This window comes from Drosophila obscura, unplaced genomic scaffold, assembly GCF_018151105.1.
Source record: "Drosophila obscura isolate BZ-5 IFL unplaced genomic scaffold, ASM1815110v1 contig_179, whole genome shotgun sequence".
NCBI classification, from domain to species: domain Eukaryota; kingdom Metazoa; phylum Arthropoda; class Insecta; order Diptera; family Drosophilidae; genus Drosophila; species Drosophila obscura.
In genome coordinates this window covers 5447376-5469580 of record NW_024542766.1, presented here as the reverse complement: position 1 = coordinate 5469580, position 22205 = coordinate 5447376, and the positions used below count along the sequence as shown (strand labels likewise).

At 42.7% G+C, this 22205-nt stretch overlaps 4 protein-coding genes across 5 annotated transcripts; 2 read left to right on the top strand and 2 right to left on the bottom strand.

Moving 5' to 3' along the window:
- Nucleotides 1–906: 906 nt before the first annotated feature.
- On the bottom strand, nt 907–3530 carry LOC111082917 (zinc finger protein 239). Of its 2 annotated transcripts, none has more exons than XM_022379162.2 (7): nt 3299–3530; nt 2751–2921; nt 2478–2678; nt 1993–2416; nt 1665–1932; nt 1411–1614; nt 907–1345 (listed from the first exon to the last, which is right to left on the bottom strand). In XM_022379162.2, exons 2-7 carry the CDS (start codon nt 2904–2906, stop codon nt 910–912), a joined length of 1689 nt encoding a protein of 562 aa, XP_022234854.1. In that variant the 5' UTR covers nt 2907–2921; nt 3299–3530; the 3' UTR covers nt 907–909. The 2 variants fall into 2 exon arrangements, with proteins under 2 accessions (XP_022234854.1, XP_022234855.1); XM_022379163.2 differs by having other exon boundaries at nt 1411–1599.
- A 602-nt stretch (nt 3531–4132) lies between these two features.
- Nucleotides 4133–22147, bottom strand: LOC111082899 (ionotropic receptor 40a). The gene is made up of 4 exons (XM_022379142.2): nt 21725–22147; nt 21379–21665; nt 13204–13321; nt 4133–4171 (listed from the first exon to the last, which is right to left on the bottom strand). Exons 1-3 carry the CDS (start codon nt 22060–22062, stop codon nt 13245–13247), a joined length of 702 nt encoding a protein of 233 aa, XP_022234834.2. The 5' UTR covers nt 22063–22147; the 3' UTR covers nt 4133–4171; nt 13204–13244.
- LOC111082903 lies at nt 5214–6169 on the top strand. The gene is made up of 2 exons (XM_022379145.2): nt 5214–5317; nt 5382–6169. The coding sequence occupies exons 1-2, from the start codon at nt 5249–5251 to the stop codon at nt 5652–5654; spliced, it is 342 nt and encodes a 113-aa protein (XP_022234837.2). The 5' UTR covers nt 5214–5248; the 3' UTR covers nt 5655–6169.
- LOC111082900 (lipase 3) lies at nt 7574–13467 on the top strand. The gene is made up of 4 exons (XM_022379143.2): nt 7574–7763; nt 8641–9879; nt 11589–12323; nt 12385–13467. Exons 2-4 carry the CDS (start codon nt 9601–9603, stop codon nt 12787–12789), a joined length of 1419 nt encoding a protein of 472 aa, XP_022234835.2. The 5' UTR covers nt 7574–7763; nt 8641–9600; the 3' UTR covers nt 12790–13467.
- Nucleotides 22148–22205: the final 58 nt, after the last annotated feature.

The following is a 22205-nucleotide window of genomic DNA, read 5'->3' as shown; positions in this document are numbered from 1 at the left end:
ATGTTCTCCTCTATTTGAGGACCTATCTGGTGCCAAGGCCTCCCGTGACCCCAAAAATATCCATTGTTGAGAAGAGCAAGACGAGTGTGTTAGTAAAAATGGTAATTTTTATTCAAATATTTATTTGATTTATGTATTATGGTAATACTTATTTAAATGTACATAAATTGTATTTAAATGGTTTTCGGCTTACGACTAATATTGTTTTCGAACGCAATGTTTGTATCTATATCGTATGCATATATTTTCCTTGAATATATACAGCTGTATGTGGTTGTTTGTTGCCTGCGCAGATTCTTACGTATTTTTGCTTCTCGATGCGCTCCTGTCGTACCCCGCCCTGACCCCGTACTTTAAATCCGTTTAATTACACCTACAATTTGTATACGGAAATAGACTATAACACTTAAAGATACCATACCATACCATACCACATACTCGTCTATATATGTATATGTATATAATTATTTATGTACGCATTTAAACCTATACGAATATCTATGTGTATGTTACAGACTACCAAATAAATTAGGTTCATTCGTTTGTTTAACGTAAAAAGCGTTTTCGTAGAGCCTACAGGAAAGCTAGAGTAAAAAAAATATATATATATTTATGTATATGTATATATCCTATGCGATGCCTAGCTAGTGTTGTTGGTAGTGCTGATGATTAGGCTCCTCCCCGTCTTCCCTGCCCACCGTCCACTCAGTATCTCGGTGAGGTGAAAGCAGCACCGCTCTCCGTTTCGGTTGGAAGAGGCGGCGGTGGCGGCATCTGGTAGTAGTAGCCGGGATACGGCTGCGTGGGGGGATACGTTCCTTCTGAATGGTAGCCCGACGGTGTTGCTTCTGGCGCTGCCGGACCCGCGGAGTTGATCATCGGCTTGGCATTGGCATTCGTTGCTCTTATCTATAATCCACCGATAATCACCTCCTGCTGGGCTTCGTCATCCATATCGGGGATCTCCTGCTTATGCACTATCATTCCATCCGCTCCGGGCTGGCGGGGCGCCGTCTGGCCGTACTTCTGGTGGATGCCACGATGGCGTTTCAGCGCAAAGCGATCGGCAAATGCCGCCGAGCAGATTTCGCACTTGTAGGGCTTTTCTCCGGAGTGAACCTTAGCGTGGTTCTTCAGATGCGCCGCCTGGGAGAAGGCCGAGCCGCATATTTCGCACTTGTAAGGCTTCTCGCCGGTATGAATACGCCGATGATTCCAGAGCGTGGCATGGCGTGCGAATCCCTTGTCGCAAACTCCACACACGTATGGGCGCTCGCCGCTGTGCGTCCGCTCGTGATTCTTAAGATGTGGCGATTGGGAGAACTGCATGCCGCAGGTTTGGCATCTACGCGAAGAGGAGAAAAACCATTGGTAAGACAATACGGATATAGAATATAAAATGACTCTTACTTGTATGGCTTTTCCCCCGTATGGATGCGCGCGTGGTTCTTCAGATAGACAGCCTTGGCGAAGGCCAGTCCACAGATGCTGCATTTGTAGTTCTTTTCGCCGCTGTGAAGCTTCTTGTGAGACCACAGACTCGAGTAGCGTGAGAATAGACCACCACAAATATTACAGCTGAAGGGTTTCGAAGGATTCCTGCATGACGAACACCTTGGTTTTGTTAGCGTAGATTTGGGGTTGATCTTTAGCTTACTACTCACTCGGTTTTGACGGTGACGGACGACTTGACCGAGCCACCGGCTCCGGTGCCGTGCGAATGTTGCCCGACCAGCACAACGCCAGAGCCATTGCACTTTTGGCACTTGGTCATCTGCTGGGAGTTGCGCTTTTTCACTGGATGGTGCCCTGTTCCGGTATTTGGCTCACGCTTGGGTGTCGTGCCACCCGTCTGTGAGGCTACAATTTGCTGGAGCTGCGCCTGAGCCTGTGGTGTGGTTGATATGATCTGCACGGGATGCGCCATTTGACCTACATTTCAAAGGAATGAGTTAGGTCTCGTTTCACAAGCACTTTTGCGCCCCCACTCACCATCCTGCGCCACGAAAAGTTGCTGCTGCTGGGCCGCCTGTTCCGCCTGCATGCAGGACTCGCATCGGACCTGCTTTGGACCCTTTCGTTTGGACTGCGGCAGCATGGAAGTTCCGCAAGTGATGCACTTGTTGGCCTTGGAATCGTGCTGCTGTTGCTGCATCACAGACTGCTGTACCGGATCCAGCGTATCGGACGCCACGATTTGTATTTGACCCATCTGCCCGTTGTTGATGATGTTCTGCGCCTGCACCATGCCCTGGGCATTCACCACAGCAATGGAGTCGCCTCCCTGCTGGGAATTGTGCTGCTGCTGTTGCTGCTCACCCTCGGTGTGCATCCGCTTGTGGGCGTTGAGCAGGGCCAGGTGTGGAAACATGTCGGAGCAGACGTCGCACTTAAAGCTGATGTTGGATATGGTATTCTACAAAGGAGAGAGGCGGTTTAAATCCAATCTGGAGAGCTCCTCTGCAAGTTCTACTTACCGCTGCTATCGGCTTGTTCTGGTTGACGATTTGTATGCGTCCCTGGGCATCCACTGTGGCTATGCCCAGAGCAGTGCCCTGATTGAGGGGCATTCCGTTGACCAGAGCATAGTTATACCCGCCCACAGGCTGGGCTATGTAGCAAGTCTTGTTGTCCTCGGAGGTAGCCAGCTGTGCGAGATTTACAGTACCTCCATTGCCCTAAAACGAAAACACACCACACACAGAAGAATTAGAGCGATACCGTTCCAGGAAACTCGATGCACAACTTACATTTGTTGTATAGTAAAATGTTGGCTGCTGCTCCGTTTTTTGACCCTCTATTTTCGGCTGCTTCAGAATTGTGCCGTCTGCTGTTTGATATTGGATTGTGGCCGGTTGCCCGTTGATAGCATTTGTGAAGATTATGTTTTTGGTGATGTCTTCCATCGTGTAGGCAGGTCACTTTAAAAGAAGATCAGATCGAAGCGAATTGTATAATATTGTAATAAACTACACGGCTTATATTTTATTTATTTCCAGCTGCATGTGAAATTGCTGCTTGACGTTTTGCAGCACTGAAACACGCGACGCCAACTACGTTCAAGTGCGCAAGCGAGACGAATATAGTGTACACACAAAAGGCAGGGAAAAACGACTGATTAAAAATGGCGACGATGAGACAGAAAATATGTATGCGACACAAAATTCATCAATTACTACGGCTACCGCCACTATTTCGACCTTTCACTATGCTCTTTTATGTCTTGTACATGCCGTAATCACTTTACAAGAACCCTTAGCACATAATATATTGGCCACCGTTCGTTTTCACAAGTTACCTTTTATGCAACCAGCCACACACCAATTTACAATTTCTCTAATATCAGACGATTTTTGCACAATTCGCTTGATCCGAAAGGGTTTTCCTACACAGCCGGCTTGGATTCTTATTTATAGCACTTCAATTTTGTTTGGAATGAAAGCAAAACGTTTTATTATTGTTTTTTCTTTCTCTAACAAATTCCAGCACTAAACTTTCTGCCCGTTCTTTCGAATGAGTGCAGAAGGGAGATAGATGGAGCGAGGCAATACGTATGACAGCGCATTTGCACGCCCAGGGTGAGAGAGAGAAAGAGAGCGCAATTCCACACAGTCTGGCAGCACCGTCTTAGCCCACTTAACCCCCCTGTATTTAAAAAAGTGCGCAACTAGAGTTAAAACACGGAAAAAAATAATACTGTGTTGCATTTCAGGGACATCGATGAAATAATTTGCATAGTAGCGAGGAAGGGGAAAGATTTCCAGACAGGGTGGCAAGGCCGAGGTTGAAGGGGAAGCGCGCTTTTGAATTCCCTGTGGCACTAACCATAACTATATAGATACAACGAACGTGTCAACCACCCGGTTTATATGGTCCTGGTCCCTCGCCCGGCCTGGAAGTGGACCCCAAGCAGAATATCGTCCCCGTCTTCCAACAAAATTTGAATTAAATCCGATACAAATTTATACATATACTTAAAAATCGACTAGGCCGTCACATATTTATTTATATATTTATTTATCTATTTACTCTTAATTATATTTATTTATTTGTATTTATATGTTATTGTCCTTATTTATAGTTATTTCTTCATATATATATTGTAATACGCCCATACCCATAACTTAGGTCCAAGAGAGGAAGAGTTTAGGATGGGGGTTAGGAGGTCGACCTGAAACCAAGATAGGAGTTATTCGAATATAAAAAAAAATGTGTGTAACGGTTGATTTAAGTTGAAAATATAAGAAAAGATGAAGTGCTAAGTTTTTAAAATGGGGGGGAGGCGAACCAAGACTACGAGAGAATGATGAAGATGCTGCACATGGCAGGGAGACCCGAGATGGTCTGATCCGGATCTCTTTTAGGATGGGTACGTCGGAGGTATAAAACCAAAACCTCAACCTGGTCCACAACCTGATCCTTTGCCGAGTATGATTTATTTTTGATGTGTCGTTATGTTAGTTTCCGTTTTTTTTTTAGCTGTTTCAATTGTTGTCCGAGATGATCGATTTGTTTGGTTTGTTGTGCGACCTGAGGGCTTGGGAAGTATCCAGCCCTGGGATGACTGGCTAGCCGGCCTTGCCCCACCACAAAGAGGTTCGTAACAACTGTTTGTTAAGTGTTCTTGTAGATATTCTTTACTTCTTTAATTTTTTTAGACTTATTAAGCAATTTTCTACAAGTTTGGTTAATCTTAAGGACTCCCTTTAGTTAAATTGTGTATAAAAATGGATTTAAAAAACAAAATAAAACTACACGGTAACTACTCATTTGCTACATAATGTTAATTTTCTGTTAAGCGCAATGTTAAAAAGCCAAATTATATTGAATAAATCATTTAGAAAAACGCTAAAAGAAAGGGTTTCGTTTTTGTTTTTATATAAAACTAGTAAATAATCTGTTATTGCAATATTATTTCGAGAAATGTTTCGGTTTTTATTTACTGACTTTTGAATGTTCAAACCGAGAGCGCGCGCACTGTTGATAAATGTAGAGAGAACGTGAAGCTCAGTGAAAAGAACCTGGGTCGTTTAGCTTTGTGCCCTTTAGACCCCATTTCTTAGATTAATATGCTTGACGTTTGAAAGTTAAGCCATCAGCTATGCTATGGAAGATTTTCACGTCTGCCGGGATTATCCCATTTCACTTTATTATCAGTTCGCAACGAAAGAAACGGCAGTTTAAATACCTCTATACTCTGCTTACGCTGTCAGTCCTTTTTTATATTGCGTTCGAAGAAGTAATAGCAATGCGGTGCTCCATTATAATTATATTATTGGCGATAACCTTTGGGCGATCTCTGTGCGAGCATTGTGAGGCGAGTGAAATATTCCGTTTATTGGCTGCGAAAATTCTAAAAACATTTCGGTGCTCACCAATAGGTGGATGAGTCTCAAGGCGAGTGCGGAGGCTACTGTTACGGAGCTATAAAACCGGTCCTGGAGTACCTAGCCATCCTGCAAAAGCGAGTGGAGTCCTGTGAGGCCAAACAGCCGGCAGATACGCTCTCGAAAATCGTGCACATGGAAGAAAAGTTGAAGACTCTTGGCAGGCAGATGGCGATCCAGGAAGAGTTGGAAAAGAGCACACAGGCGAAAATGGAAAAATTAGAGCTGCAATTCGGCATCCGAGCCGAAGGAAATACCAAATCCTAAGCCTACAAATTTATAACTCTTCAAAAAAGTCAAAAAAGTTTATTTCGACCACTACTGGTATCAAGATCTACCCAATAGTTGCGGTACGACTTTAGCATTCTGCGGAGTGCCTTCATCTCATCCTCGCTTTGCAGACTCACCAAATGGACTCCCATCTCACGGCATTTATTCAAGGCTCCCTGCCAGCTCGTTTTATTTTCGTTTTCTATGTAATAGTATTTGGAACGGACTTTTTCGAAGAATTGTACATTTTATTTCGACAACTACTGGTATCAAGGGAGCCTTCTTTCACCTGGCAGGAAAACCAACCCAATACTCAGTGAACTCTGAACATTCCGTCTCGATACATACCTTTAACGCCGAAGGTGCAATGAACGACAGAAATTGCGATCAGACACATAACTTTATCTGCGAAGCGTCTTAGAATTAAGCCACATGACAATTTTGACAACATTGTAAGTTGTGTGGAACGTACAACTCAATAAAAAAAAATAACATTTACTGTGGGTAAAAAATGTATCTTTTAGGTGATCTGAAATACGGAATTACGGAAACCCCCAACTTAGTGGAGCAAGCCCCTAGAAATTCTTCTGATTGTAAAAATCAGTTAAATGTTTGTTGCTCTCCAATGGAGAAACTATCAGATGATCTACTGATAGGACTTTGAACTTGGCTATAGTTTTACCTGGCTAAACAATTTTATTTTCTTGCTCCACGTGTGAACGTCAATCAAAAAATGATTGCAAATTTTAATAAAAACACACACAACGAGCGTGGGAAGGTGTTTGCGAAAAGTCTGTGCATGAGTAAAGCAAAATGAGCTCATAAATCGAAGATTGTTATGGTTTCTGCTGCTGGCGTTATACTACCTGGCAGGCCTCGGGTATATTTTAAAGACGAAGAGGTACTAAATTAATTAAAGCTTTTCAAAACTATACCAAATTGAATGGAAAAACAATGATCATTTCGGGAACTATTCGAATTTTTCAACTGAGGAAAATGCACTAAAATTTGACTTCGAATGAAAGCAAAACATTTTATTATTGATTTGAATTCATATTTTATTCACGTCTCTTCCGTATTTCCTAATTTGTAAAAGTGCTGTGGTGTCCATAATTTCTTATATGATTTATATTCTCTTGATTATATCATAGCCAAACCCCAAACTCAAGCGAAGAATCTTCTTCAAAAAGTTCTTGAAAAAAGCAGAATTCCGTCTCGACAATCTTTGCCAGAATTCCCTCAGATTCCGCCCAATTGTCACGACGTGCAACCAAATGCTACCGACAGTTTCGTGACATGCGTTGAACGTTTTAAAGCAGATACGAAAAAAATTCAAAATTCATTTGCAAAATTAACCTTGAAATTGCTTGCAAAATGTCTGCTATTACAAGCCCCATTTTGGAGCGACGCGACGCGACGGTGCTTAAAACATGTTAGGCCAGTGCTTGGGGGCTTTCCGAGAGAGTGGGATGGATGCGATACTCGTACGATAGGGGGGAAGAAAGCTGAGGAGAAACGGTAATAGTTGCACAGCCGAATAGGAAACCGGTTGTTTGGTTGAACTTGACCCGCAAACGTTGTGTGTCGTCCGCCCTCTGATTAGATATTAACCCACTAGATATGTCCCATTACCCCAGAATCAGGCTCTGAAGTAAACAAAAATCGTATTACGATGTTGTGGGTATGAGCCGCTATCTTGTAAACAGAATTCCTCAGAAAGAACACAACACTCATACGCCGCAGAGAATGCGAACGCAGAGAACAACAACAGCTGATTCTTCTGCTGCTTCCGTCATGCAAAGCTTTGCCGATCCGATCCGATCGATCCGAACCGAGCGACAAGCAGCTTTTTGCGAGCTTTCTCGTCGTCTGAGTGCCGACGATCTTTAAGCTAGATTTATTCGTAGTTTGAAAATTTACGCACAGACATCGGACAGGCAGCGGAGCGGCACGAGCCGGTATATAAATAAATAAATTCAATTAAAGAAAACAGCAGAAACCGAAAGAAAAACAAAAACAAAAACAACAAAACAAACATTTCATATTTTCACGTCGTATATTGCCGGGAAAACTTTGTGTGGTGTGACTTGCGTTGACTGTGTGCCGGTAAGACAAAGATTTCATTCAACATTTCTCATTCGCTCAACGATCTTGCGTGGAAGTGGATCTTCAGACCGGTCGCAGCAGATGCGACCTTGCCTAACAACAAAATAAAATAAATAATAAAAAAAGACAAGCAAAAGGTTAATTTTTTGGAATTGAGTTTGCAACTGGAAATTGATTGAATCGGATTTTAAAGCTTTTCTTTCAACAATTTGCATATACCCGTAAATTCATTACAAATAAGTCATCCAGAGGGGAGCCTACATAATCAGATCGTGGGAGAGATTGCCTGGGGCGACAATGACCTACTGAAATGTTTCTAGAGTTATCTATGGATCTTCATATTTGTGGCTGAACTTTTCTTAGGAAATGACTAATAACAGTCACAAAACAAAGTAGAATTGCTAATTAAATACACCTGCACTCTAGAGCTACTGTTTATATTTTGAGATCATCTTTGAGCTCATCTTTGACATCATTTCTAAATGTCATCTTTCATTGTTCACCCCTCCCAGTCATTGACATGATCATCTCCCCCATTAAACTTAGGACCCCCCACGAAAAAAAAAAAACCAAAACTGATTATGGAGTGGAAAGTACTGAGGCGTAAAGGGTTATAATTAGACAAAGGCAAAGTCTTTAATGGGTGGTCCCGAATCGCTGTTGGCTGGCAGATAAGGCAATCATTGAGGCGTTGTTCGGTTAATAATCTTTATAGAGATTAGCAAACTTTCGATTGGATCAAGAGATACATATGTATGTATTTGTGTACGATTATTTATGACTTCCGGGAATCCTTCCATCCTGATCTCCATGCAATACAATACAATAGCATATGTGCACATTAAATTGACAGCAATTCGATTTCATTCACTTGCAGTTGAACAACCTTCTCCACACCACAGTCACAACCACACCAGACCAGACCAGTCGCCGGACAGTCGTCGTCGTCTGTCCAAAAGTTCACATTGACGTCACTTTCCCTGATCGCAGAGAGTCGGCAGAAATTTCTAATCAGCTTGGGGCCTTCGTACCGAGTATTCCTCTATGAGAGTGAATTTCCTGAAGAGAGTTTGTATGCATGTACTTTGTGCCCTTTAAGGTGACACACTGCTGAAGAATAACGACACGCGCCGGATGCCCTCAGTGTCAATCGATTCGGAAAGCCTTGTTCTATTGCCTATCGTTCGTGGAAATCGGCCAAGAGCCATAGCAGATGGTCGCAAATATTACGCATAATTAATTGAAAATAGCAATTGCAAAATACATACTATAAACCCATGAAGTGCAACGCGCTGCTGATTAAGTGTCAGAGCGTACTTTAAGTGTACTACGCGAGTGTAAGTAATCATCGCAGCATCGATGGACCCCAATGGAACGACCAACTTATCAGCGCGCGTGAAAAACGATTTAAAACCATTGTGAAAACAAAAGTGTAAGTGAAATCAAAGCAGGCGCGTGTGCACAACTAACGACACAACAATTGCAAAAATAATTATAATACAACAAAAAATAGGAAAAAAAACTATAAACAAAAAAAATGTACAAGCAAGCCGAACAAAATTTATAACGAAAGAAACCCATATTCGTAGTTTTAGTTTTTAGTATCAGCTCGTAACACCAACGGAGCAGGCCGTGAAGGGGCCACGTCTCTGGTGGCTGTTTGGCAGGTGACTGAAATACAGAGAGCCATAGAGCCATAGAGCCATAGACTCGTAGAGCCGTAAATCCGAGAGGCAGGCAGGCAGGCAGCCCACTGGCCAGCCAGCCAGCCATCAGGCCAGCAGAGAGGAGGTAACAAAAACCGACTGCACGCAGGCCAAACTGTGTCAGTGCTTGGATGACTTCGACGGCGCTTGTTCCTGTTCCCGAGCTAACCGTGTTAACGGAGTTAACGCTCCCTGCAAGAAACTACCAAAAAGTTATTACAAAATATTGCGAGCACACATACAAAATGTTGTACCAACGGCTAATGCAATGGTCTGCCACCAATAGTTGTTGCAGCAGCGGCGGCGGCGGCGTCAACTGCAAATCGGTTGTGCCCCGATTGCTGCTGCTGCTGATGTTGCTGCTGCTGCTGAGCGGACATATCGAGTCGGTGGATGGCCACAAAGTGACGGTAAGCGAATGTGCGGTGTGTGCAACCAAAACTGGTCAAGCTGGAAGATTGGCAAAGATCGACCAGATAGCCAGATATTGGGTAACGCTAATTAGACAATTTGGCCAGCATTGCGAATACCTGATCAAGAGGGGAGTTCCAATTTGGGGGTAATAAATCATAGAATGGAGCATGCAACATTATGCGCTCCGAAGGTCATGCTCTAGAATCTAGACAATCGGAAATTCATAATATCTAAACTTTCCCCCCGATTAGATTGGGCCACTTACTCACAGAGTCTGCTTGAAAAAGAAACACAAGACCACTTAAAAAACGATTCATCGATTATATGGCCGTCTATAATTGCACAAATTTGTGTATTTTATTTGCTGCAGTTCAAAGATTACCAAAACAAAGAAATAGTCAGAGAGATTAAAGTGCATTTGCTTAGTATCAAAACGAATAGAAAAAGGGTTCTGGTTTTTACAGATCAGCAGACGATCTAGTCTAGGGCAGATTCGAATGATTAAAGCAGACAACTCAAACATAGTGCAGTGCAATATGAGTGAATATGAATATACATATGAATATGAATCACTGAAAAATTGAGAGATAGTTGAGCACTTGGGTAAGTTTCCACACCTGCTAACTTTTGCACACCTGATCGCTGTTCGATATGATCGTTTTATCAGAGTATCGGCATGACATATGAAGCCTATGTATGCTTCTTGATAAGTCTTTCGCACTTAGTGATAAATATATTCTGTAGTTTCTGTTAGAACATGCGCCAGGCAGGCCCCAGGCTTTCCCCCTTCCTATATGTGTTGTCGTGCCCGTAAAGTGCTTCCGTTCTCGCGCATGATTAGCGAAAAAAATCAACAGCGTACGGGTCATATATATTCCTTTTTGTGTGTAGGGGGAACGCAGTGAACATAATAATGTACATACATATGTGTTTGTGGTGGGAGGGGACACGTAAGTCAGATAGCAGCAGCGATCACCCGATCTGCTTCTGATCCCCCGATACGAGCGGCAGCTACGAGTGAGTATCAGCTGCTCTGCTCCGCTCCGCTCTGCTCCTCCGATAAGATGTTTAAGTACGAAACTATGTATAGCCATTGCTAGACCACAAATCAACTCTTGCGCTAATCGAAGAAACAAAAAGAAAGCTTGCCAAAATGTCTGTAGATTATATATATAATATATACGTCCATATAAATGTTTGTATGTAGTACTGATGATCAGCATAATGCCTAATGAATGGCCCACGACATGGGCTGATTCCTTGCTTTTTGCTCGACGTTTCTATTATTCCCATGCTTATCGTTCGTCGGTCTGCTATGACGCGCTCTTTGTGCTTGGACTTTGGTCTCTATAGGCGGATCGGCTGGTTGGGTTGGGTTGGGTTGGGCGAGAGTGTTGAAAGCACTTTACCTCGCAGCTTTTTTTTTTGACATTATCTAAAACGAAGCAGCTGTCTAACGCTTTTTTTTGTGCAAAAAGCTACACATACAGATATACTTGTGCAGCTGATAGATAGCCGTAGATACAATGATAGTTGGCTAGATTGATCGTTAAATGAAATGTAGAATAATGCTTCAAGGAAACTTGGGAGCTATCTAAAAGATACTTTGGGTATATACAAGAAATCTTGCACCAAGGAGTTTATTTCGGGAGTATTTAAAGGCAATTAAAGATTCTTTAACAGCGTTTGTTCTTTTTTTTTGCAGGCCACTCTTATCACAAACCACAACTATCCGGTGGAGGAACACACAGTGCACACGCCCGATGACTACATTCTCACCATCTATCGCATTCCCACATCCCCGAAGCTGCAGCTACAGCTGTCGAATGAGACGATCCAGAAGCCAGTGGTATTCCTGCAGCATGGCATACTCTGTGCCTCCGATGACTGGATCATCAATGGGCCGGAAACATCGCTGGCCTACATGTTCGCCGATGCGGGATACGATGTGTGGCTGGGCAATGCACGGGGCAATACATACTCCCGCCAGCACAAGCACATCCATCCGGATAACTCGGACTTTTGGAAGTTCAGTTGGCATGAGATTGGGGTGTACGATCTGGCTGCCATGCTGGACTATGCCCTGTCGGCGAGTAGTGCCAGTTCGCTGCACTTTGTCGCCCACTCGCAGGGCACGACGACGTTCTTTGTGCTCATGTCCTCGCTGCCGTGGTACAACGAGAAGGTGCGATCGGTGCATCTACTCGCTCCGATTGCCTACATGCGCAATCACTCGTTCATCCTGTCCAAGCTGGGAGGCATCTTCCTGGGCTCCCCCTCATTCCTGAGTTGGGTGCTAGGCAGCATGGAGCTGCTGCCCATCACCAGCATGCAGAGACTGATGTGCGAGCATGTCTGCTCGGAGGGATCCATGTTCAAGTTCCTGTGCTCGGGCCTGCTCGACTTTATCGGTGGCTGGGGCACGCGACATCTCAATCAGGTGAGGATCCCAAATCAATCTCTACCCAATATCCTTATTAAATCTCTCCATTTTCCTTTAGACCCTTTTAACGGACGTTTGTGCCACCCATCCGGCGGGCGCCTCCACCAGTCAGATCATCCATTACCTGCAGCTGTATAACTCCGGGGACTTTCGGCAGTACGATCATGGCCGGGAGCAGAACGAGATCATCTACCAGCAGGCCACGCCGCCCGCCTACAATGTGAAAAACATAAACAGCTGCGTCCACATGTATTACAGCGATAACGACTACATGTCTGCCGTCGAGGATGTCGAGTATCTGGCCTCCCTGCTGCCCTGCGCCGAGCTCTACCGCATTCCCTACTCGGACTGGAATCACTATGACTTTCTCTGGTCCATCAATGTGAAGGAAGTGATCAACAATAGGATAATCGACAAAATGGAACGATACGACATAGAACACGCCACAGGAATGAGTATCTAGCGATGAGCGGATGAAAGCCACCCCAGCCTCTATAGCGGGGTAACAGAACCATGTTAGCCAATTCTAAGCACTGTACATAATGTATATACTCGTAATTTTACTAATTCTATGATAATTCGATGATAGCTAGCAATGATAATGCGATAATGAGCCTGTGCGTGATATTTTAGTTTTTAATTAGCCCGTAAGTGTGCTTAAGGTTTGTGAATCAGCTTTTACGAATTTGTTTTATATACATACATACATACATACATTTTCCATGCATTGCAAAATCTACTAGAGTTCCATTTTTGAATTTGACGCCATTTCACATGCGGCTAGGCAGCCATGGCATGGATAACGTGAACCACTAAGCCAGGGAACCGGTTCAGAGTATACTTTCAACAATTGTTTTTAGTATTAAGTTATTGTTACCGTTTTTGGGCTTGAACGTTCATTCTGTCACTGCTTTCCATCTACGAGTATTTGTTTTCTCCGTTTTGTCTAGGGCCGAGTCTCCTCTTTCTCCGAATCCAGCGGGGTTCCATTGAAGCTAGTTTAGGGGAAAATAAGAAACAGTATTGTGATTAAAATTTATCCGCTTAATAAATCAAAATGTACTAAAGACAGTTAAGTTTTGTTAGGAGAGTTTTTGGTGTACATTTCGTATGAATATTATTTGGAACCATATGAATATACAATGATATTATAAGCCCATCATATAAGCTTTTTGAATATACAATGTAAATAGATAAAGAAAATAATATAATTATAATATTAAAAAAATATATATATATTTTTAAAGGTTTTTAAAATAATTTAAAGCATATTTACAGGAGGTTTTTTTTAAAAATCACAACAGAAATCTAGGGATGCATACTTTTGGTCGTGTCAAAAGCACGTTTATAGTTTATCAAATGAAACCGTTTTCAAAGGCAGTGAGCAATGAAAGCGATGAATAGAGAAGGTGTTTATCTTGTATTTATAATACTTTGTGCTTAAAAGGCGCTACAAGAACTTACTTATTCGTACTAGCATTGGTACTAGAAGTTTTTATCATTGAATGGATATGATGAACGCATGATTGAATGGTAAGTCAGCAGGTAAGGTAATGAGGTTAGGCAAGCCATAAAGCCATTCAAGTTTATTCGGAACTATGTACATACATATGTACAAATAGAATAAATATAATTAATGTATGATTTACTTAATTTCTCCTATTTTCTCTATGATTTTTCGCCCCTAACTTACTTCCTGCACAAATTACGAATAGTTTTATATGGTAGGAAATAAAACACCCCTTAATGCTGTCAGGGCATCCACAATATTAATAGATTATCGCCCCATTTTCTGGCCCCTACAAAAAGAAACCTATGCAGGATATGAACACATTTCTGGGAACTAAAAATCAAAACTGTTTTCGCCTTTTGCCTGTGCTCCAGCTTTAAGTAGCAGCAGCTCCGTGGCGGTGCCGTCATAAATTACACTTTCAAATTATTGGTCATGTTGCACATTTGTGGAAAAGCCACGAAGTGTGCGAGGTTGGCTGCCACATTTGGGTCAGCTGCCGCAACAGCTGTGGATGGATGTCGTTGCCACCGCCGACAGAGCCAGAGCCGCCTCCACAGAGTGCCACAGACACCGCAGCAGCAGCAGCAGCAGCACCGCAGCAGCCTTCAAACTCTAATGCGGATTTACATTTTTATTTTATTTAATTTTCATTTTATTCATTTGCCCAAAATTAATTGCTGGCTGGCTTTAATACAATGGACGCTGTAGCTGTAGCTGTGGCTGTGGCTGTGGCTTTTGGAGCGCGAACTTCGTGGCAGAGCTGCGGATTGCAAAACCCAAAAGAAAGAAAAGACCACGGATTGGCTTTGGATGGATGGCTTGGAAGACTCTACCACGAAGATGGATAGTTGTGGTAATTAAAGCAGCAACAATAATGTCTTGATTGCAAATTCATTTTTTGGTTCAACGTTCTGGGCAGGCAGGCAGGCAGGCGGCAAACATTTTCCATGCTGCACGCTCCGTTGCACATCATTGCATTAACTTGTACGCCTATATGTACCTCGTAGAGTTTTGAAGTTTTCAGCTCAAAGGAAAAACTACATAGATATTTCAACATTTGCGTGGCCTGGCGATTTGTTAATATATATGTTTATGAACAATGTACATCGGTAGGTACCTTTTGTCCGCACGACGACTGTCTTTCGGTCTTGCTGTCTGTGTGTAAAACACGATCACTGCTAGACTGCCACGAGTAGCTGCTATTATAATTAAGTTCATGGCAAGCACTGCTCAACAAACAGAAGCTCCCCTCCCCTCCCCCCCTCCCGAAAACACTTTCAAAAAGCCCATAAAAATAGCAACGCAACTGCTTGGAAATACTTATACGAGTGCGAGTGCGAGTACGAGTACGAGTGTATGGATTGTCCATCCAAAGTAAAGCAGCTCAGCAAGTGCGTGGAGAAATTTCCTATGCCGTGTACATTTTGGTTGTAACAGCCTAACGGTTAGATTAACGCGGGAACACCGAAAGTGCAGAGATATTGGATCATCGACTGTCCATATACCCTAAGGCTGTCGGGTGGTTCAACTGCTGGAGAATTGGAAACGCTTCAATGGCCATAAATTACACCCCAACCGATGTGCTCTAGAAATCTTTTGAGTAGAGATTTGGGAACGCAGAAAGAAACGTCAATAAATTATACTAATCTGTACAGCAAATTTCGCTGTAAAGGAAATTTCGGGTTTGCAGAAAGAAAGGTACATACTCGGGAGAAACTCTTTCGAATGTTGTGCAAAAAAAGTTCCTATTACTTGAAAGAATTCAACAAGAAATTTTCTGTAACAATTTTTGGATTGATAAAAAAAGTCATTGCTGAAATATTTAGAAAAAATGTTCTAACCTAAGGAACCTCTAAGCTCAAATTTTAATGTGGAACGGCATAGCCTTATAACATTTTAAAATATTTAATAGGAAAACTCCAGTATATAATGCCATTAAAATGCAAATATTTTAGTGGTTTTACAGACAGTTTCTGCAAGTTAAGTTTACGAATAATATTTTTAAAAATTAAATAGATAAATGGTAATGAATTTAAATAAATTTAGAGAGTTTTCAGGAATTGGAGTACAAATTCAGGTAAAGATAAAAAAATGGAAATAATTTTGCCTGATATTATACATGTATGCATAGTACGACATATGCAAAAATTCTTTATCTAAAATTGATTTTTTATTATTTAGAATGTATGACAAAGGATGCTACATTTTCTCAGCTTAAGTATGCTTTCTCCTCCCTCAAACTCTAGTCCAAACTAATGACCGAGTACCCCCAATGCCAATGCCAATGCCAAATGCCATTCCAATTTTACGAGTAGTAGTAATGGTAGTAGTATCCCCTACATCTATTCACTTACGCTTGGAACCATGCTTTACTTTATTTCTCGTCGGCATCTCTTTGGGGCTTTCGGCATTCGTCTGCTGGTTTCTTGCATGCAAATGAGTCGCGTTTTATCGCAGGGGCCAAGAACTGGGGGGGAAGGTAACAGCGGACAGCAGATAGCAGACAGCAGACAGCAGACGATAGATAGACGAGGGAAACATACAGAAAGAAAAAAATACATACAATAAATAAAAGCAAGTGGCATTGGGTTTTCACTTTCGCATCCCCCCGCTGGCTGCCGCTCGCTCGCTCGCATTGCATTCGCTTTTCATATTTACAGTTTACAGTTAATTTATGCCGGCAAACGAATTTTCACTCTCGCTATTTTTCCGCATTTTAGACTGGGAAAGTGGCTGCGCATCCGCCAAAAAATACAACAAGCCCAAGCCAAAAAAAAAAAAAACAGTAAAAAAAACAGTAAAAAAAGACAGGCAGAAGAAGGAAAAAGAAAATATCGGAATAAAAAATGCCATGTACTGGTAGTCGTATACTATAAAAATAGCCAAAGCCAATGCCAAAGTCTCAGCAAACGCCGGCGACGCAGTCTAGAGTGGGCCCAAAATTTGTGGCCAAGTCCGAGGAGAGTCAGTCGGTGGCTGGGTAAGAGATTAGAAAGTGGTTGCCTGGCTGCCAGGTTTCCATCGAAGCCGCCAACGACACCAACACCAACAGCAACTCCAACTCCAACTCCAGAGCGTGGCCAGACATGGCAGATTCTTTTGTAAAAAACTGTGCCGCAGTCGGCATTCGATGAGGGGCACCCCAGACACACACACACAAACACACAAACACACAAACACTCTGTACGAGGTACGACTCCAAGTAATTGGCATTTTTGCATGCAGTTGCACCAGGAACCGGCTGTGGCTGTGGCAGTGGCAGTGGCTACCAGTGGATCGATCAGAGTGCAGCCAGTGGAGGGAGGCCCAATGAAAGAGAAAATTGGCCCCAAATCAAGTTCACTATCATTGAACGTCTGCGCCGATGGCGGTTTCTGTAAACTAATATTTTAAAATTGTTGATTATGATGACTTTTCATTTCGCTGAGATCTGGATTGCAGCGCATCAGAGATCCACAGCAGCCACATCAGCATCAGCAGCAGCAGCAGTATCCCCCATCATCTGTGGCAGCATCTGCTGCTGTAGCAGCAGCAATTGCAGGCGGACAAAGTGTTTTTTTAATTTGACGTTTGGCTGCCCGCCGCTGGCGGAGGAGGCACAAAGGCGCATTGAGAGCCACGGCCATGGTCTGCTGCACTTCAATCCACAGGAGAAGTTCCACAGATCAAATGGGAAATGTGGAAAGATTTTTTGATTTAGTATACAGCCAGCCACCACCTACTATCACTCCCTACAGTCTCTGCCTACAGTCGAACTTTTCTTAGAGAAATTTCCTAGAGCTTACGATATATTTCCATCTATTGCGGCCTATAAAATTCTTCTACGGAAGACGACTGCTTTTGGATTTATAGAGGGTCTCCCTGTTGCTTTTCCAACTGAAAGAAGCCTCCCTGTACCTGCAATATGCAATCACAGCAATGGTCATTCGTGGAGCGCTTCCCCTATTCCCCAGCAGGGCATCTCTTCCCCACTCCCCCACACCCAACTGTTATCCAACCGAAATGGAAATGGCAAGCCATAATTCACGGCACATTGAATCTTTGGCCGGCCATCCAGCAGTCATATATCCATCATCCAACCATCATATTGCAACATACATACGAGTATATGAGGCAAGGCAATATGCGTGGTGGCCTGGCCTGGCCACGCCCACTTATCCAAGTCCGACTCTGACTTCGAAGTATCTTCAAAAGTCAGGAAGCTAGGCGTTTGTTTGCCTTGGGGCTTGGCCCCCTACCTGGCCGCTTCCGAGTGACTTTGGGAAACACTTCTTAATGCGAGTTTTACGAGGTTGTACGAGTATGTGCATTGTGTGGGGGGAGTGTGGGGAAGGAAATTAACGAAGCGTCGAAAACAAATTTGTATATCTCCACAGATACAATATGGGTAGGGGTACGGCTACGGGCTCTGAGGTAGTGCTTATGTGACCCAATTGTGCATGCAAGGGGCACACAAATTAACCGAAAATACAAGATAAGAAAGCGAAACGGTTAGAATTTGTTTTTTTAGTTAACGAAGCTGAAAACTGCTGAGAAAGAGAGGCTCCAAAGTGTGACAGAGCTTCAAAGCGGACCAGAGGATTAACTAGAACTTCCAGAAGAAATTTGAGCAGAGACAAATATTCTTAAAGTCTTCAATGATCCAAAACCCAAGCGGAAATATTACTGTTCTTCTATTACCTACTTCATATATTTTATACAGCAACACAGATAATTTGGCTCGGATTCTAGGTGTATTTTCTCTAAGGATTTCAAAGACATTCAAGTTTCAGGGCACCAAAAAAAAACTAAAACTAACTAAAACTTTTCAGAAAAAATACAAAATAAATCTATTTTTGTCTATAAAAAATAATTGATCAAAGACTTTGAAAAAATTATCCAAAAATTTCATTTTTTAATCTAAGAATTTAAAAAATGTCATAAAGTCACAATATTCCATGAAACTTCTGGGGAAGTATGTGAACTTTTTAGAGATTGCAAACTGTCAGATATGTTGAATACAATTTTAATAGCATCGCGTGTTGTGTGAAGAAACACTTTCAATTGTTTAAATTTCAGCTTTAAATAATTAAAGTAATTTATAAGCTCCATTATCACACAGAGAACACCCCAAACAATAAAGCTAAATTGTTAGTAAAATATATTATACACATTCTCTTTGGGGAAGGGAAGTACAATCGCAGCCTCATTAAATCATGAGTATCTGCTTAAAGTGTGTGTTGTTCCCAAGAGTAGAAGAGAAGATGGCATGGCACCCATGTTGAACATGTGCTGAATCACACGATCCGTTCAAATGGCGATCTGGTAACCTTTTGGATGCCAGCCGACAATCATCCGATGCCATCAACAAACTGTTATTATTATAGCCCACTTCTGTGGCAGTACTTCTGGCCGTACAAAAAGGGCAGGCAGCATAAATTTCCCTTGGAAAGCCAAAAAAAATAGAAACTATATAATTAGTAATGGCTGTTGGTACGCCCCAAGGCGTTACCATACGAATATTTCTAAGGCCCCACAGTCCCAGTCCCATCCGCAGCTGCAATGGCAACAAACAAACAAACAAATAATGTTCGTATAATGCCCCAAAAAGAGGCCCCAAACGAAACCGAAACTCTCCATCTCACGATATGAAGATGAAGATGACAATGATGTATGGGGGAATTCTTGAAACCGAAACTGAAACCCGAAAGAAATGGAAATGGAATTGGAATGAAGAACGGGGAATCCGAAACTGAGAGGCAATTGACTTTCGCATCGGCTGACACTTGAAGGAGGAACACAGAGCTTGTGCATGCGGCGAGCTCAGGGTAATGGTAATGATGTATCTGGAATGGAACCCATCAGGAACGAGTACGAGTACGAGAGTACTCTTACCCATGTCGATGTCTTGATGGCCTGCAAATGCCGGTAAACTGGCTAGAACCACTTTCTACAGAGTGACCGACCGCAGACCACAGACCAAAGTAAAAGTTAATTTCTTGTTACCCCCAAAGCGGACGACGGGCACCGCGCGGCACTGGACTGGAGGAAGACGTTTCAATTTCTGTCTCAGTTTTTTCTTTGCTTTTTTTAACTTTTTTTTTTGCCTTTTGTTGCTTTTTGTTTTTGTTTAATTACATTGTGAACAAATCATGGATCGGAACCGGAATCAAGGGATATTAAGTAGGACTAAAGTGTCTTACGACTAAAGGATACTTCTCTATCGAAAGGGAGCCTCTTAACAGACAGAAAATTAGACATTAAGGCTTCAAGGTGCAATTAAGGAAATCCCAATAACGGCAACGACTAAGAAATAACCACTGAAGCAACAAATGTAGTTTTATTAATTATTTTATTTTATTAATTATTATTATTATTATTTTATAATATTTTATTTTTAACTATCTAATTTTTAAATTAGATTTATTTTTAAAAATTATTTCTAGTTTTTATATTTGATTTTAAATTAAAGCATACTTGATTATGTTTTCATTTTATAAAAGCTTCATAAAGAATCTGACACTGTTACATACATTTTCTTCGATCGAATACTTTCCTTTAATTCTTCAATTCTAAGGTAGCAAAACTTTCGGCTACCGTTTGACCCTGGGGGGGAATTTGTATTTCTTGTTAACACTGCAGAGCCTTCTCTTCTGCTGCTGGTCTTCTGCTTTTGCTGCCCTTCTGTCTGTCTTTCTATCGCAGTTTCCCGTGGCAAAGGAAATGGGAAATTATTACGAAAATTATGTTTTGCTTGAGAAATAGGAATTGGAATTGGAGCGCACGAAACGAATACAAAAAAACCAAAAACAACAACAACAAATTCAAACAAAAGACTTGAGAAACAAGCGACAACAACTGCTGACAATGGGAGCATCAGCCAGTGGCAGCGCTGTAGCTGGAGCCCCGCATCTCTTGAATGCAAATTAATTATAGCAACATCTTGTATAGACACCAGTGGTGGAGCGTGGCATTGATTGTGTGTGTTTTTGGCCAAAAGCTCACATCAATTATGGCCAAAAGACAGGCACAGAGGAACACACAGAGTGATGAAATTAATGTGGATTGATTGATGGCCAATAAAAAACTCCAACACCAAGAATTAAATGTATTTTCAGACTTAGCCGAAATGCATTTCAAACATAAATTTAAGATAAAGATTTGCATAGCCAAGAGACGATTTAAATTCGAGGATAAAATACGAATTAAAAACACCAAAGAGTGCACTTATTTATTCCAAAACTAAAGTGGAAATAAATATTCCCACTGACAATGCAAAGACCTTCCCTTCAGTTCGTAGACTTTTCCCACTAGAATTAGTTTTGGGTTTTGGTGCCAGCCCTCGATCAGAGACCCCCAAAGAGCCTGAGGTAATTTCATCCCAGTTTTGGTGCGAAGATTCGAACGGTTAAGAGGCGAGCGGAACGCTTGAGGCGACGCCAGCGACGCATACAACGAAGGTAACAACGCCTCGAACCTCTAGCGAGTGGCAACCACGGAAAAAGCAGCTCCAGTAGCAGCATAGAAGCTAAAAAATATTGAAATAAAAATAGAATTTACCTTTAATCCTTTTGGTAGGCCCACCTGCCGCCAGAGAACCCACACCCAGGGCTATAAAGGCGCCTTGTAGCATCCTTAGATTGAGGGCACTGATAATTTCGCTATCCTGATTGAGGTCCTGGGGCTGGGCCTCGCTGCCCTTTGCATTGGAGTTGGCCTTGACGCTCTCGGCGGCTGCCAGTTCCTTGGATTGTTGGGCCTGATCTTTGGTCATCTGGCGCGACTGAGCGGTGTACTCTGCGGTGGTCATTTTGTCCAGGATTCCACCCTCAAACAGGTGGATGAGTCTGCAAGGAAAAGTGGACATGATTCACAAATTACATCCACATAAAATGCCATTCCCTACACATCATTCAAGCTGTCCAGAAAGGGACAACCAATCTGCACAGCCACCGCAGAGTAGCGGGTGTACAGTTTCTGACTCAATTGAAAATTCTTGGCGCCATATTGCTGTATGTTGAAGTAGAGCGTTTCCCTGCCCCCAAGCACTGCCTTGTTCTCGCCGCCATCGGCAATGAGCTTTATGCCCGCCTCCACAGAGTCAATGAGGAAACCCTGATGGCCATCGGGCTGCTGCTGTCGCATCAGGGCATACAACTGCCGAAAGAGCTCGGTGCCATTCTCCAGCATCTCCAGGGAGCTGCTCTCCTTCTCCACATACAAACGATAGCCGTCGCGTATCATGGCCGATTGCAGGCGCTGCAGCGTGTTGATGGGCGCCTCATGGGCGGGCCGGGCAAACTGTGAGGTCAATTGGGCCGAATACACATCGGCCAGGACATAGGTGGCGGCTATCCAGTAGACGATGGTCAAGAACTTGGCCCGAT

Coding starts and splice junctions, on each gene's coding strand:
- LOC111082917 (XM_022379162.2), bottom strand. CDS start 2,906: ATGGAAGACATCACCAAAAACATAATCTTCACAAATGCTATCAACGGG. Junction 2,679..2,750: donor CATTTTACTATACAACAAAT/GTAAGTTGTGCA, acceptor TTTTCGTTTTAG/GGCAATGGAGGTACTGTAAA. Junction 1,346..1,410: donor ACGGGGGAAAAGCCATACAA/GTAAGAGTCATT, acceptor CTCTTCGCGTAG/ATGCCAAACCTGCGGCATGC.
- LOC111082903 (XM_022379145.2), top strand. CDS start 5,249: ATGCGGTGCTCCATTATAATTATATTATTGGCGATAACCTTTGGGCGA. Junction 5,318..5,381: donor CTCTGTGCGAGCATTGTGAG/GCGAGTGAAATA, acceptor GCTCACCAATAG/GTGGATGAGTCTCAAGGCGA.
- LOC111082900 (XM_022379143.2), top strand. CDS start 9,601: ATGACTTCGACGGCGCTTGTTCCTGTTCCCGAGCTAACCGTGTTAACG. Junction 9,880..11,588: donor TGGATGGCCACAAAGTGACG/GTAAGCGAATGT, acceptor TTTTTTTTGCAG/GCCACTCTTATCACAAACCA. Junction 12,324..12,384: donor GCACGCGACATCTCAATCAG/GTGAGGATCCCA, acceptor ATTTTCCTTTAG/ACCCTTTTAACGGACGTTTG.
- LOC111082899 (XM_022379142.2), bottom strand. CDS start 22,062: ATGATACGCGACGGCTATCGTTTGTATGTGGAGAAGGAGAGCAGCTCC. Junction 21,666..21,724: donor CTGGACAGCTTGAATGATGT/GTAGGGAATGGC, acceptor TTTTCCTTGCAG/ACTCATCCACCTGTTTGAGG. Junction 13,322..21,378: donor GCCTACCAAAAGGATTAAAG/GTAAATTCTATT, acceptor CCCCTAAACTAG/CTTCAATGGAACCCCGCTGG.